Source organism: Dendrobates tinctorius, unplaced genomic scaffold (genome assembly GCF_039654945.1).
Source record: "Dendrobates tinctorius isolate UK_male_01 unplaced genomic scaffold, ASM3965494v1 ptg000003l, whole genome shotgun sequence".
NCBI classification, from domain to species: Eukaryota; Metazoa; Chordata; class Amphibia; order Anura; family Dendrobatidae; genus Dendrobates; species Dendrobates tinctorius.
In genome coordinates this window covers 49,434,989-49,448,372 of record NW_027361671.1, presented here as the reverse complement: position 1 = coordinate 49,448,372, position 13,384 = coordinate 49,434,989, and the positions used below count along the sequence as shown (strand labels likewise).

General features: G+C 41.8%; 1 protein-coding gene across 4 annotated transcripts in view; it reads left to right on the top strand.

Moving 5' to 3' along the window:
* The window catches only part of EPB41L4A (erythrocyte membrane protein band 4.1 like 4A), a 591,957-nt gene that overhangs the window by 382,051 nt on the left and 196,522 nt on the right, over nucleotides 1-13,384 (top strand). For all 4 annotated transcript variants that reach the window (XM_073550667.1, XM_073550634.1, XM_073550632.1 and 1 more), the window contains one exon: nucleotides 3,694-3,814. In XM_073550667.1, coding sequence (XP_073406768.1) covers nucleotides 3,694-3,814 — 121 coding nt within the window. The remainder of the gene's footprint in view (nucleotides 1-3,693; nucleotides 3,815-13,384) is intronic.

Below are 13,384 nucleotides of genomic sequence, written 5' to 3'. Positions count from 1 at the left end.
TATTATGTATATTTCTGTCCCTTACTATACAGTGCCCTCTCTTGTTATGTACAGTACTGTCCCTTACATATTGGATTATATAGAGCCCTGTTTTTTATTACATACTGTCCGGTCTTGTTAGCTGTATAATGCAATGATGGCTGATGGAGAATGGGAAAACTTTTCCAATGGAGGAGCTGATGGACTGGCTGTCTGGTCACCAGCTCCTCCATCAACATTCATTTTATATCTAAAAAAAAGTGGGGACTATGTAATAAGAGGGCCCTGTGAATAACAAAACAAGAATACACTATGTAAGATACAGTAATGTTCATAACAGCAGAGGAAGCTATATAATAAGGGATGGCATCATATATAACTAGAGAGGATGGTACGTAATAAGGGATGATGTTATACATAATAAAACAGGAGACTATATAACTAAGGATGCTGTTATACAGAATTAGTGAGTACACTATACACTAAGGGACTGTGTTATACATAATAAGAACGTATACTCTATACTAAGGGACTGTGTTAGACATAATAAGTGATAATGTCTTCCTCCACCTCCCCGTTCCTACGTCCAATATAAGTCCTTCTTCCTCCCATCCCAATCCTCCACACCCCTCAATGTCCTCCTTCCCCCGCATCCCATTATTGTACTCTTCCCCACCTCATTATTGCCCTCTTCATCACCTCCATCATTGGCTTCTCCCCCAACACCCCATGTCATTGCCCATTCCACCTCCTCCATCATTTCATCCTCCCCCACCACCACCATCTTTGCCCATTCTACCACCACATTTCCTCCTCCACCACACCTCCTTCACTGCTTTTTCCCCCACCACCCCATCATTGCCATATCCACCCCTCCATCATTTCCTTCTCCCCACCACCCCATTATTGCCTTTTGCACCACCACCATCATTGCATTCTCCCCCACCACCCCCATCATTGTTCTTTCCTCCACCTCCATCATCGCTATTGCCCTTTCCACCACTTCCATCATTGCTTTCTCCCCTACCACCCCATCATTGCCCTCTCCTTCACCTCCATCATTGCCCTTTCCACCCATCATCATAGCCTTCTCCTCCACCACCTCCATCATTGCCTACTTCCCCACCACTCCCATCATTGTCTTTTCCACTACCACCATCATTGCCTTCTCTCCATCTCCATCATTGCCTTCTCTCCACCACCCCATCATTGCCCATTCCACTACCTCCATCATTTCCTCCTCCCCCACCATCCCCATCATTGCCCTTTCCACCATATCCATCATTTTCTCCTTCCCCACCATCCCCATCATTGCCCTTTCCACCACTATCATTGTCCTTTCCACCACCACCATCCTTGCCCATTCCACCACCTCCATCATTTCCTCCTCCCCCACCATCCCCATCCTTGCCCATTCCACCACTTCCATCATTTCATCCTCCCCCACCATCCCCATCATTTCCCTCTCCATCACCCCATAATTGCCTTCTGCCCATCAGCCCCATCATTGCCCTCCCCCTCCCCACACACACACAGCACCATTCAGCTCTCTGCCCATTCCCCCACAGCGCTACGCATGCACGCACACACAGACACAAACAGCACATGTACACACAAAAACACACACACGGCACCTCTCACGTCTACGCACTCTCTGCCGCAGCATCACCGTCGCCTTCCTCTCTATGGCACAGCCTGCCGCTGAATGATGACGTCATCCAGCGGCGCTGCTGTCTGTGAGAGAGGAAGCGTGAGCAGGAAGCAGGACAGATCGCTGCAGCTCCACTCCGCTGCTATTTTCTCTTGTAGGCAGCGGAGCTGCAAGGATCTCTCCCTGCCAGCTGCACATGAGGGCAATCTGGCCAGGGGCTCATTATTAGCCACCCTGCAGGGCCCCCATCCACCTCCGGTGCAGCCGCACAGGCTGCATATGCGGTATGTCCGTCAATGCATGAGACACTAAACCTTTCAACATTTCTTCTGGGCCTAGTGACTATAGCGGGTCTTGTAAAGTAATAGCAGCAGGGAGCAGTGGAAAAGCTGCATGGAGGGACGAGAGCTTCAGTAGGCGAGTAATGCTTATTTTGTTGAACGCTTGGCTCCTAATTTTTACTCAGAATGCACAACTTTTTAACAGTTATTTTACATTTTCATATTTTTATTGATAAATGGAAAACGGTTCTACATTCCACTTGATTCTTCCCAAATGTTGCTGATGATGAGGCCTTTTTTAGTCCCACGTTCTAGGTTTCTATTAAATTTATAATACCCAATCTAATCCATTCTTATACTATAATAATGCTGCCGGATGGATGAAGAGAACTGAATGTGGGGAATGTCAATGGGGTTAGCACAGTCCTGCATCAGATAGCAAACAATGACCGATTTCTATAGGCTGAAGGAGATGAAAACACAGTTGGGTTGAAAGAGCCTGGATCCTAGAAGTGGCTTCTGAAGAAGCCCTGCTCATACACAAATAAGCAGCTTTTTTTTTTTTTTTTCTTTAGTAGAGAAGGATTAAACGCTTTTCTTGTTTATCATTATGTTTGTGTCCTTTCCTCAAAAAAGCTCATTTGGCTTTCTGTCGAGAAGAAGGCCCCTTCAGGAGACGCTTCAGTGTGTCGGAAAGTTTCTCTTTTTTCCAACGCCATGGAGGCTTCGGTATAATAATGTTCTGCCGTTAACTCCCTTGAATTGAAAAAGCTTTTCTTCCAATAAATAGAACTTTGAAGTTGAATTTTTATCGCTCACAAACAACCTTCAAGGCCCTTCCCGTCAAACATATGCTAAAATGTCAATCCCCAAGATAGAGCAAATCTAGCCCGAGATAGAAAAATACACACAGCACCTTCTTCTACTAATATATATTTTTTATTAATGTCCCTCCAGAAAGTCATGATAAGCTTCGCTATTGTACGTCCTAGCAAGCTAACATTTACAAATGCATTAAAAATGCTTAGCTCTATTTTTCTCTTCAAATAGGTTTTAGGGCTGAATTCCCTGAGGAAAAGCTCGTGTTGGCTGGAATCTTCTTTACGTGTCCTGTTTATAGGCTACAGGAATGTTATACTAAACCATAACGCATCGGCCACTGTGCCATATCTGTAATTTGTCAACATTATTAATACCAAGATTCCCTACACAAAAGATATCAAATATAATGTCTCTGGCAAATATTACTTGTAAGTCAATGGAAATGTCTGAATTTCCACCACTAACACACAGCTTGTTTTTTTAAATTTATTTACCATATCTTTTTTATTTATTTATTTTTTTTTAACACCTTTATAGATTTCATGAGTGTTAACTTAACTACAGTCTGTGTAAATCCAGTTAAAAATGTATCTTCAAGCCTAAAAGTGTGTTGTTAACGCAACGTGTGTACACGGCCTAAGGATGCATTCCCGCGTTGCACGTTTTTACGGATCCTACGAATGGTACTTTGCATTCCACTGTGCGACCGCCTCTTCACTGACGGCGACGCGTAAAGGGGGCTTGTTGTTCTAATAGATCCTGTTGTGGGACAGGCCTCTATCGATATAACCCATTTTTGCAGATGGAATGTATTGTGTCCTGCACAACGCTCACAGGACTCTTTCTACTTCTTTTTCCTACTTGAGGCTTTTTCAATATTTGAATTCCACTTGGGTTCCAAAATTAAAATAATTCTGGCGTGATATCATAATCATTAATGGTAACTTCTCACTTTTGCAGCGGAACTTGGGGACTATGATCCATATAAGAACCTCGCTGGTTACATATCTGAATATCGTTTTGTGCCTGACCAGAAGGAAGAGCTGGAGGAAGCCATTGAACGTATCCATAAAACACTAATGTAAGTATTTCAATTGTCTGTGATTTTCATTAGTAATGGCGATTTAAAGGGGTTTTTGAGTTTCAGAAAACTCTTTCCCATAGATGCAGTTTGTTTAAAACAAAAAAGATCCTGTGTTTCTCGCACTCCCCTGCGGAGTCCCGCTGCTTCTCCTGGTGCCTGTTGTCCGTTGTGCTGATGTCACATCAACAGCAGACAATCACTGAGCTCAGTACACAAACAAAAGAGTACAGCAGCACACTACAAGCACTAAGATGTATGCAAACATTGAATATATGCAAACAACGAAACTGGGAAAGAAAGAAAGCGCAATAGGGTCTCAACTAGTAACAAAAAGGTGGCAAGGAAAGGGATCCACTCACCTTATATAGTTTCTACAAAGCAACATGTAACTGGCATGACATAGATATAAGCTGCAAGGACATTGATCACTAGAAGGACCAAACAATGCAAAACGATCGAGAGGGAGCTGTCACTCCTGCGCTGCTGCTGATGAATCCACAATGGTTTCCAACACACAAAATGTATTCATAAAACACTTTTACAGAGTCAACGAGTTTCGAGGCCACGCAGGACAGAAACGTGGCCTGGTCCTGGTTTTTGTCCTGATGAAGAGGTCCTGTGTGGCCTTGAAACACGTTGACCTTGTAAACCTGTTTTATGAATGAATTTTATCCATTGGAAACCATTGTGGATTGATCAGCAGCAGCGCAGGAGTGACCTCTCCCTCCTGATCGTTTAACATTGAATATATGAAATTTGAACTGCATTACTGCTATATAAAATATATTTATAAAAATGAAGAAACTTGGCGCTTAAATTGGCCAATTCATGAGAGCCCATCAGCCATGACAAGTTGACCTATCTTTGATAGGATCCTAAATCTAATAGTTATCAAACATGTCTCTCCCCTGCCTAAAAGACCACTAATTTGAAAGGCTAGTGGGATACAGCAATAACTGAAAACAGCCTTGGGCTGGAGGGAGGAGTGCTCAGTCATAAAAGGAGGCAGTCAAAACCTCTAATACAGTATTATGCTACAAAAAGCAAAATGCATATAAAATTTAAGGTACTGATTGTGCACTCCTACCATAAGCCTAAGGCTGTTTATAATTAATGCTGGATCTTACTTGTCCTTTTAAATTTGTAGGCTTTTAGCCCGGGAGAGACAAGTTTGATAAATATTAGGTTTGGGGTCCCTCAAAGAAAGGTCGCCTTGTCATGGCTGATGGGTAGGGATGGTTCGACTGGCGGAAGTTTGGGTTCTGGTGCCTCACCCGAACTCCCTCCCTCTCCACCTCCATCTCCCACTCTTCCTCCATCTGCCTCTCCCTGTCTCCCTCGTTTTCTCTCTCTCTTTCCTGGACCACAGCAGAAAGTCCATGTTCGGTTTTCAGGCCCAAACAGTAACAAACACCGAACATTTCTGTTTGGGTTTGCCCATCTCTACTGATGGGTTCTCATTTAATTCACCAATTGATGCTTTAAGTGCCTTCATTTTTATAAGTCTGTTCTATATAGAAGTAATGCAATTCAGTTTTATATATTTAATGTCTTTGTTCTTAGAGTATTCTTTTGTTTGTATGTTATGCATTACAAATATTATAAATTAACAAAAAAGAGAAAAAGGTATACAGTGGGAGAAAAAAAGTATTTAGTCATCTACCAATTGTGCAAGTTCTCCAACTTAAAAAGATGAGAGAGGCCTGTAGTTGACATAATAGGTAGACCACAACTATAAAAGTCAAAATGAAATAGCAAATCCAGAAAATTCAGAAAATACTTTTTTCCCCATTGTATGTGCCATAAAAAAAATACATTTTATTAAATATATATTAAAAGATAATAGAAGAAGAATACTGTGTGGTTCCCTTTATGGCGCATGAGCAATGCGGATTCAGCACTGTGTGACGTGTGGATCGCAAGCACAGACGCATCGTCATGACGACAGCGCACACGCAGGCGTCCAAATGGACCGCTCACCGAGACACCAGCAACTGACACACTGCGCAAACGCAGAGAGAGACCACAGCGGAAGTGTTGGCATCAAGGATATGAATGCATGGTGAAATGATGCTGAGCTACATCAGGATGTTGTGGGTGAGAAAATCCTCATAATAAACTAAGTACCAGGGGCAGCATTAATATCATATCATCAAAAATAAATGCACTTGCACTCTTAGGGTACCGTTACACTACGCGACGAACCAGCGATCCCGACAACGATGCGACCTGGTAAGGATCGCTGGTACGTCGCTAAATGGTCGCTAGTAAGCTGTCAAACAGGCAGATCTACTCAGCGACGCAGCAATGATACGGCGATCCGTATAGCGACCTCGGCGGTCGTTGGGACCTTGTCACACAGCCGCTATTCTGACGACTCATCCCTGCGTCCCTGAGTTCTGTCGCCAACGAGGTCGCTTGTCGGCGTCCAACACAAAAATGCATGCTGGCCAGCGGGACACCAATGATCAAAAAATGGCCTAGGACATTCAAGCACGATTTCGCTATGTGTCACATGTAGCGAGATCGCTGACGAGGTCGCTGTTGCGTCACAAAATCTGTGACGTTTCAGCGATCTCGCTAACGATCTCGCTATGTGAGACGGGGCCTTTAGGTGAAAGCACAGATTAAAAAATGTGAAAAGTGTTTTATAGATTTGACTTAAATGCTGAATTTGTGAGGAAAAAAGTGATTCAATGGAATGGATAATTAGGAATATATAATGGCATACAGTATAAGACCAAATGGTGAGGGAAATAATGCAATGAATTATTAAAATGTAACAAGAGAGTTTATGAGTGTTAAGTAAAGCTGGATAAAACCAGTAAAAACATGACGTTGTAAAAAATGGGAATATGATAGTAAGATCCTTAAAGTGAGAGGACTAAATTACTGAACTTATTGTGACAGTACAATAAAATAACAAGACATATAAACATATGTGTCGCACTGGACAAAGTCATTTTTGGATGTGGACCTTAAGGAGAACATCAACTAATGGTCCACCAATACATGCATCCGGAGAGAAATTTTGCCCTGTAGTCAAGTTTGAAAAAAATTCCAACCCATAGTCCACCTATGTGTCCGTCCTGATAACCTCTTCATCCACCCATGATCCAGAGCACATGAGACCAATGGGAGCATATTCCAAATGGTAGGAATTAGAAATCTATGATCAACCTAGCAAAAAAGACAACATATTAAGGCAGGAAATAAAGAACCATCAAGTTAATCAAAACATGTGAAATGATACTAATGTGGCCGGAATTTGCCTCTAGAACAAAAAACTAGCTAAAAAACAACAAAATAATGAATTAAAAAATAGTTTTGAGTTGTGCACATTTGTCATCATTTTGGGTATTTTGTTACCTAATTGCATATATATTATGTATTATCACTGAGCTCAGTATCTCTGAGTGACTTGTGCCATCTACTCTCATGACTTCAGCAGTGTTGACAATAATAGACACCCGAGAACAGTGGTTATATTCAGCACTGGACCTGGTGAGAGTGAGGGCGGCTCAATTTGCAGCTCATGGACAGATATTTTCTGAAACCGGAAAACCCTTTTCAAATCTTTAATAACTAATGATACGCCTTTTAATGGTGGCAGTTAAGGGTACTTATTCCTATGTGGTCTTGCTCTCTTTAAGGGGTGCAGTTTTTAGAATGGTGTCACTTTTGGGTATTTTCTGTTATATTGATCCCCAAAATTACTTAAATGTAAGGTGATCCCTAAAACAAATGGTTTTCTAAATTTTGTTGGAAAAATGAGAAAATCGCTTGTTAACTTGTAACCCTTATAACGTCCTAACAAAAAAAAATTATGATTCCAAAATTGTGCTGATGTAAAGTAGACATGTGGGAAAAGTTATTTATTAACTATTTTGTGCGATATGGCTCTCTGATTTAGGGGCACAAAAATTAAAAGTTTAAAAATTGCAAAATTTTCAAAATTTTTGCCAGATTTCCATTTTTTCATAAGCACAAGTCATATTGAAGAAATTTTACCACTAACATGAAGTACAATATGTCACAAAAAAAATGATCTCAGAATCAGTGGGATCCATAGAAGCGTCAACCTCATAAAGTGACAGTGGTCAGATTGGTAAAAATTGGCTTTGTCACTAAGGGGTTAAGAGTATACATGGGAAGGATTTTCATTGAAAGGTGTCATAGGCTTTTCCATTACCATTTGGCCTGTATGACATAGACTTCCTAGACGTGCGCCTTTTTTGAGTCCTGTTCTTCCAGGGGGTTTCTTTTTTGTTGACAAGTGTTCTGTGTCACCCTGGCACTCTGACCTGAATTTAGCCTATGTAACAGCTCTCACAAGTTGACATTTTAGATTTATTAGCCTCTGACAAGAATGTGTATAAAACGTGTTAATATGTTGACACATTTTATGAGGAGCAAAGGTTATTGCCCCTAAACTTACTAGTTGTAATGGGTGAATATTTATTTTGGGTTGGTATTTAGTACAATTCTGTGTTACTTATCACAGCCCGAACTTACAACAATTCACACTTGTGGTCAATAGAAGTGATGGGGCCGTTTATTAAAGCTTTGCATACTGGAGGAAAATAATTGCAAGGAATCATTTTGTTTTTGTTGGCATTATTGTATGTCTTTTTGTTAAATTCTTGGATGTTTTGAGGTCAGAGCTCAATATATAATTTTACATCAGTTCATATTTATCAAATACACCCATTACACTGTGTTACCAAGGTTTTGTCCCTCGGACAATTTTGAGTGTTTCTGATGGATTTTTTCAAGCTGATTTCAGAAATTACTTAAGATTTTTCCTATCACGCAAGGTTTTTGAGAAATGATACGAAACATTATAAACTGTTATAATTCTAAAAACTCATATATGAACTTTTTCTGAAAGAGTATATTCTGAATTTTCCATTGAAATAGCATAAATCGCTGATCTACACATATGCAAGCACTTACTATGCGAATTCCGCACAGGCGCAATGAATCATTTGGCTGACCGTGTACGGGGCATACCACATCTCCTGGGTGGGGGAGGAATCAAAAGCAATACTGACATACTTAGAGCATGGCTGAATGGACCACGACCTTCAATGTCATTCGCTGTCCCAATGATATGGAGAGAACAGAGAGATCATGTAACAGATTGCTACTTCTGCCTTACAAATGTAACAGGATATTCAGCAAAGAACAAGAAATCAATAGAATATCCTAATCTTCCTTCAGCTATAAGACCAGTGCCACACGATGAAAAGTCTTCGTGTTCCAAAGTCGCCCAAAATATGGACAATGGAGGACGACGAAGATGAACTAACAGTGAAAAATGAAACTGCTGCAGACCCAGACTTTGAGCCATCTACATCTAATCCACATTTGTTCAGTCAAGCTGATCTAAGTGACTTGGTCAGAGATTTGAAATTGCGAAAGAGGCAGGCAGAATTATTGGGGTCAAGGCTCAAAGAACGGAATCTCTTATTACCGGGAACAAGAGTTTGTTTTTCGCAGTCGTCAAGAAGACCTTAATCAATTTTTCAACCATGTCGACGGTTTAACCTTTTGCATTGATGTCTTGGGGTTGTTTGGGGCTAAAAATTCATTTTCTACATTCTCTCTTGAACTTATTTCCATCCAATCTTGGTGCCGTTAGCGATGAACACGGTGAAAGATTTCACCAAGGCACTGTGCTAATGGAGAAAAGGTCCCAGGGAAAGTGTAGTACGTCAATGCTGGTTGACTATTGCTGGAATCTTATTCGAGAAGCAAGTGACATGGACTATAAAAGAAAATAGTCTGCAAAACACTTTTGAACAATTGCTTTGCTATTGACATCAATTCACATGTATGTAGTGTCTCGGACATCATAATGTAGACTATAAACTGTTGTTTCTTAACCCCCTTCTGCCAGCTGACGGAATTGTACGGCAGCTGGCAGTATTCCCCGCTTTGAGGTGGGCTCCAGGGTGAGCCCACCTCAAAGCCGCAACATGTCAGCAGTTTTTAACAGCTGACATGTGCCCGATAGGCGCAAGCGGAATCGTCATACGCCCGCACCTATTAAGTAATTAAATGCCGCTGTCAAACAGTGGGCATTTAAATGCACTTCTGGATGCCGGTTCGGAAATGCACGCGTGGACGACCCCCGTCACGTGATCGAGGGTCATCACTGCGTTGGCTTCACAACCAGAGGTCTCCTCGAGACCTCTATGGTTGTTTATGGCAGATTGCTATGAGCGCCACCCTGTGGTCGGCGCTCATAGCAAGCTTGTAATTCTGCTGCATAGAGGTGATCTGAGCATCACTTCTATGTAGCAGAGGCGATTGCGCTATGGCAGCTTCTAGCCTCCTATAAAGGCTATTGAAGCATGCCAAAAGTGAAAAAAAAAAAAAAAGAGAGAAAGGGTTTAAAATTGTGAAAAAATAAGGCATAAAAGTTCAAATCACCCACCTTTCTCCCCAATCAAAATAAAACAATTAAAAAAAAAAATCAAACCTATGCATATTTGGTATCGCCGCGTTCAGAATCGCCCGATCTATCAATAAAAAAAAATTAACCTTGATCGCAAAATTGTGTAGCGATAAAAAAAAAAAAGAAAAACGCCAGATTTAGGGGTTTTTTTGGTTGCTTCGACATTGCATTAAAATGCAATAACGGGCAATCCAAAGAACATATCTGCGCAAAAGTTAAGAACGTCAGCTCGGCATGTAAAAAATAAGCCTGCACCCAACCCGAGAGCACGAAAAATGGAGACGCTATGGGCATCGGAAAATTGCACAATTTTTTTTTCTTTTACCAAACTTTGGATTAGATTAAAGAGAACCTAGACATGTTTAGTGTCTATAAACTGCTAATGACCTGAAGAATCATAATGGCAGGTCAGTTTTAGCATTTAGTGAACCTAGCAAAAAAGCCTAACAAAAAACAAGTATGGAATTGCACTTTATTTGCAATTTCATCACACTTGGAATTTTTTTCCCGTTTTCGGTGACATGGTAAAACAAATGGTGTCGTTCAATAGTACAACTTGTCCCCCTAAAAATAAGCCCTCACACGGACATATTAATGGAAAATTAAAAAAGTTATGGCTCTGGAAAGAAGGGGAGTGAAAAACAAAAACAAAAATTTGAAAAAAGTTCTGGTCATGAAGAAGTTAAAAACCTTACGTGATACAGACTTTTGGAGCACATATTCGTGTTCAGCATATCAAAATCTTTAAGATACAATAAAATTTTCTCAGGGGACAAGAACTTCCCTGAAATTTGTTGCTCAGTGATATTACTGGCTGGCAATTTCCCGTAAAACTTTAAAAAGTGATTGTGGGAGATGCAGCTTTTTCTTCTGTTTAGTATAATGAAGCATCTTTATCAAATTAGAAATGTACCGTATATACTCGTGTATAGCTGATCCCCCTAATTTTGCCACAAAAAACTGTGAAAACGTATTGACTCGTGTATAAGCCTAGGGTGAAAAATGCAGCAGCTACTGGTAAATTTAAAAAATAAAAATAGATACCAATAAAAGTAAAATTAATCGAGACATCAGTAGTTTAAATGTTTTTGAATATCCATATTGAATCAGGAGCCCCATATAATGCTTCATACAAAATACACCCCATATAATGCTGCACAAAGGTTAATAATGGCCCCATAAGATGCTCCATAGATTATGCCCCCATAAGATGCTCCATACATTATGCCCCCATAAGATGCTCCATAGATTATGCCCCCATAAAATGCTCCATAGATTATGCCCCCATAAAATGCCCCATAGAATATGCCTCCATATGCTGCTCCATAAATTATGCCCCCATATGCTGCCCCATAGAATATGCCCCCATATGCTGCTTCATAGATTATGCCCCCATATGCTGCTGCGAAAAAAAATGCCATACTCACCTCTCCTGCTCAGGACCTGGCACCTGTGATATTCACCTGTCCGGGGTTCATCGCTGCTCACCACTGTCTGCGTGTCCTCTCTCAGTGACTGTTCAGCCAGCAGAGGGCGCGGCGCACACAAACCACGTCACCGCGTCCCCTGCTGGCTAAACTTCACAGACACAGGAAGCAGCAGACGGCGGTGAGCAGCGTGGGAACGAGGACAGGTGAATATCGCTATACTCACCCGTCCTGGAACGTCTCTGCAGCCTCGCTTCTCCACTGTCTCCCTTCCTGCGTTCAGCGGTCATGTGATACCGCTCATTACCATTCATGAATATGCGCATATTCATGAGTTTAATGAGCGGTATTACGTGACCGCTGAAGGCAGGAAGGGAGACAGCGGAGAAGCGAGGGGGCTGCAGAGAATGCCAGGACGGGTGAGTATGATCTGTGACACCCCCGCCCCCCCTTCCCCGCTGACCCCCAGGTATATGACTCGTGTATAAGCCGAGAGGGGGACTTTCAGCCCCAAAAAATGGGCTGAAAATCTCGGCTTATACACAAGTCTATACGGTAACTTTCTGCAGAAACTATTGTTTGTATTTGTGTTTTTTTTGCTATGATATGGACGATTTTTCTTTAAGAAACTGTTCTAGAAATCAAATCTATTGAGTTATATACAGTCATGGCTGAAAGAGTTAATTTCATGGATGCTATCTCAGAAAATTATTGCAATTAAACTTGTTTTGTCATACACATGTTTATTTCCTTGGTCTGTATTGGACCAACAGTAAAAAAAAAAAAAAAAAAGGGAAAAAAGGCAAATTGGACATAATAGTAACATAGTTATTATGGTTGAAGGAAGACTTTAAGTCCATCTAGTTCAACCCATATCCTATCCTAACCTGCCCTAACATGTTGATCCAGGAGAAGGCAAAAAAAAATCATGTGGCAAACAGTAAGCTTCACATTGGGGAAAAAAATTCCTTCCCGACTCCATATACGGCAATCAGACTAGCTCCCTGGATCAACGCAATATCAAGGAAACCTGTGTATATACCCTGTAATATTATACTTTTCAAGAAAGGCATCCAGTCCCTTCTTAAATTTTAGTAGGGAATCACTCATTACAACATCATATGGCAGAGAGTTCCATAGTCCCACTGCTCTTACAGTAAAGAATCCGCATCTGTGAGTATGCTTAACCCCTTTCTGCCATGAGACATACTATCCCATCCATGTGCCCTGGGACTTAATTCACGTGGTGAGCGCCGCTGATCGCGGCCGGGTGTCAGCTGATTATCACAGCTGACACCCGACACAATGTGTCAGGGGCGGTCACGGACCGCCCCCGACACGTTAACTCCTTGTACACCGCGATCAAACACAATCATGGTGTACCGGGGGTTAAAGGGAAGCATCGGCAGGGAGGGGGCTCCCTCCGTGCTTCCCTGAGACCCCCGCAGCAGCGCAATGTGCAGCGCTGCTGCGGGGGGCTCTTTCCCTACAGGCCCCCGGATCCAAGATGGCGACGGGGGCCTGTAAGGAGCTGACTTCCTCACTGCCTGTAAAGCGCAGGCATGAGGAAGTCTGCGTCTATGACTGTGACAGATCGCTGATCTGTCACAGTGATCTGTGATGTGACAGATCATCGATCTGTCACAGGACAGTGATGTCCCACCTGGGACAATATAA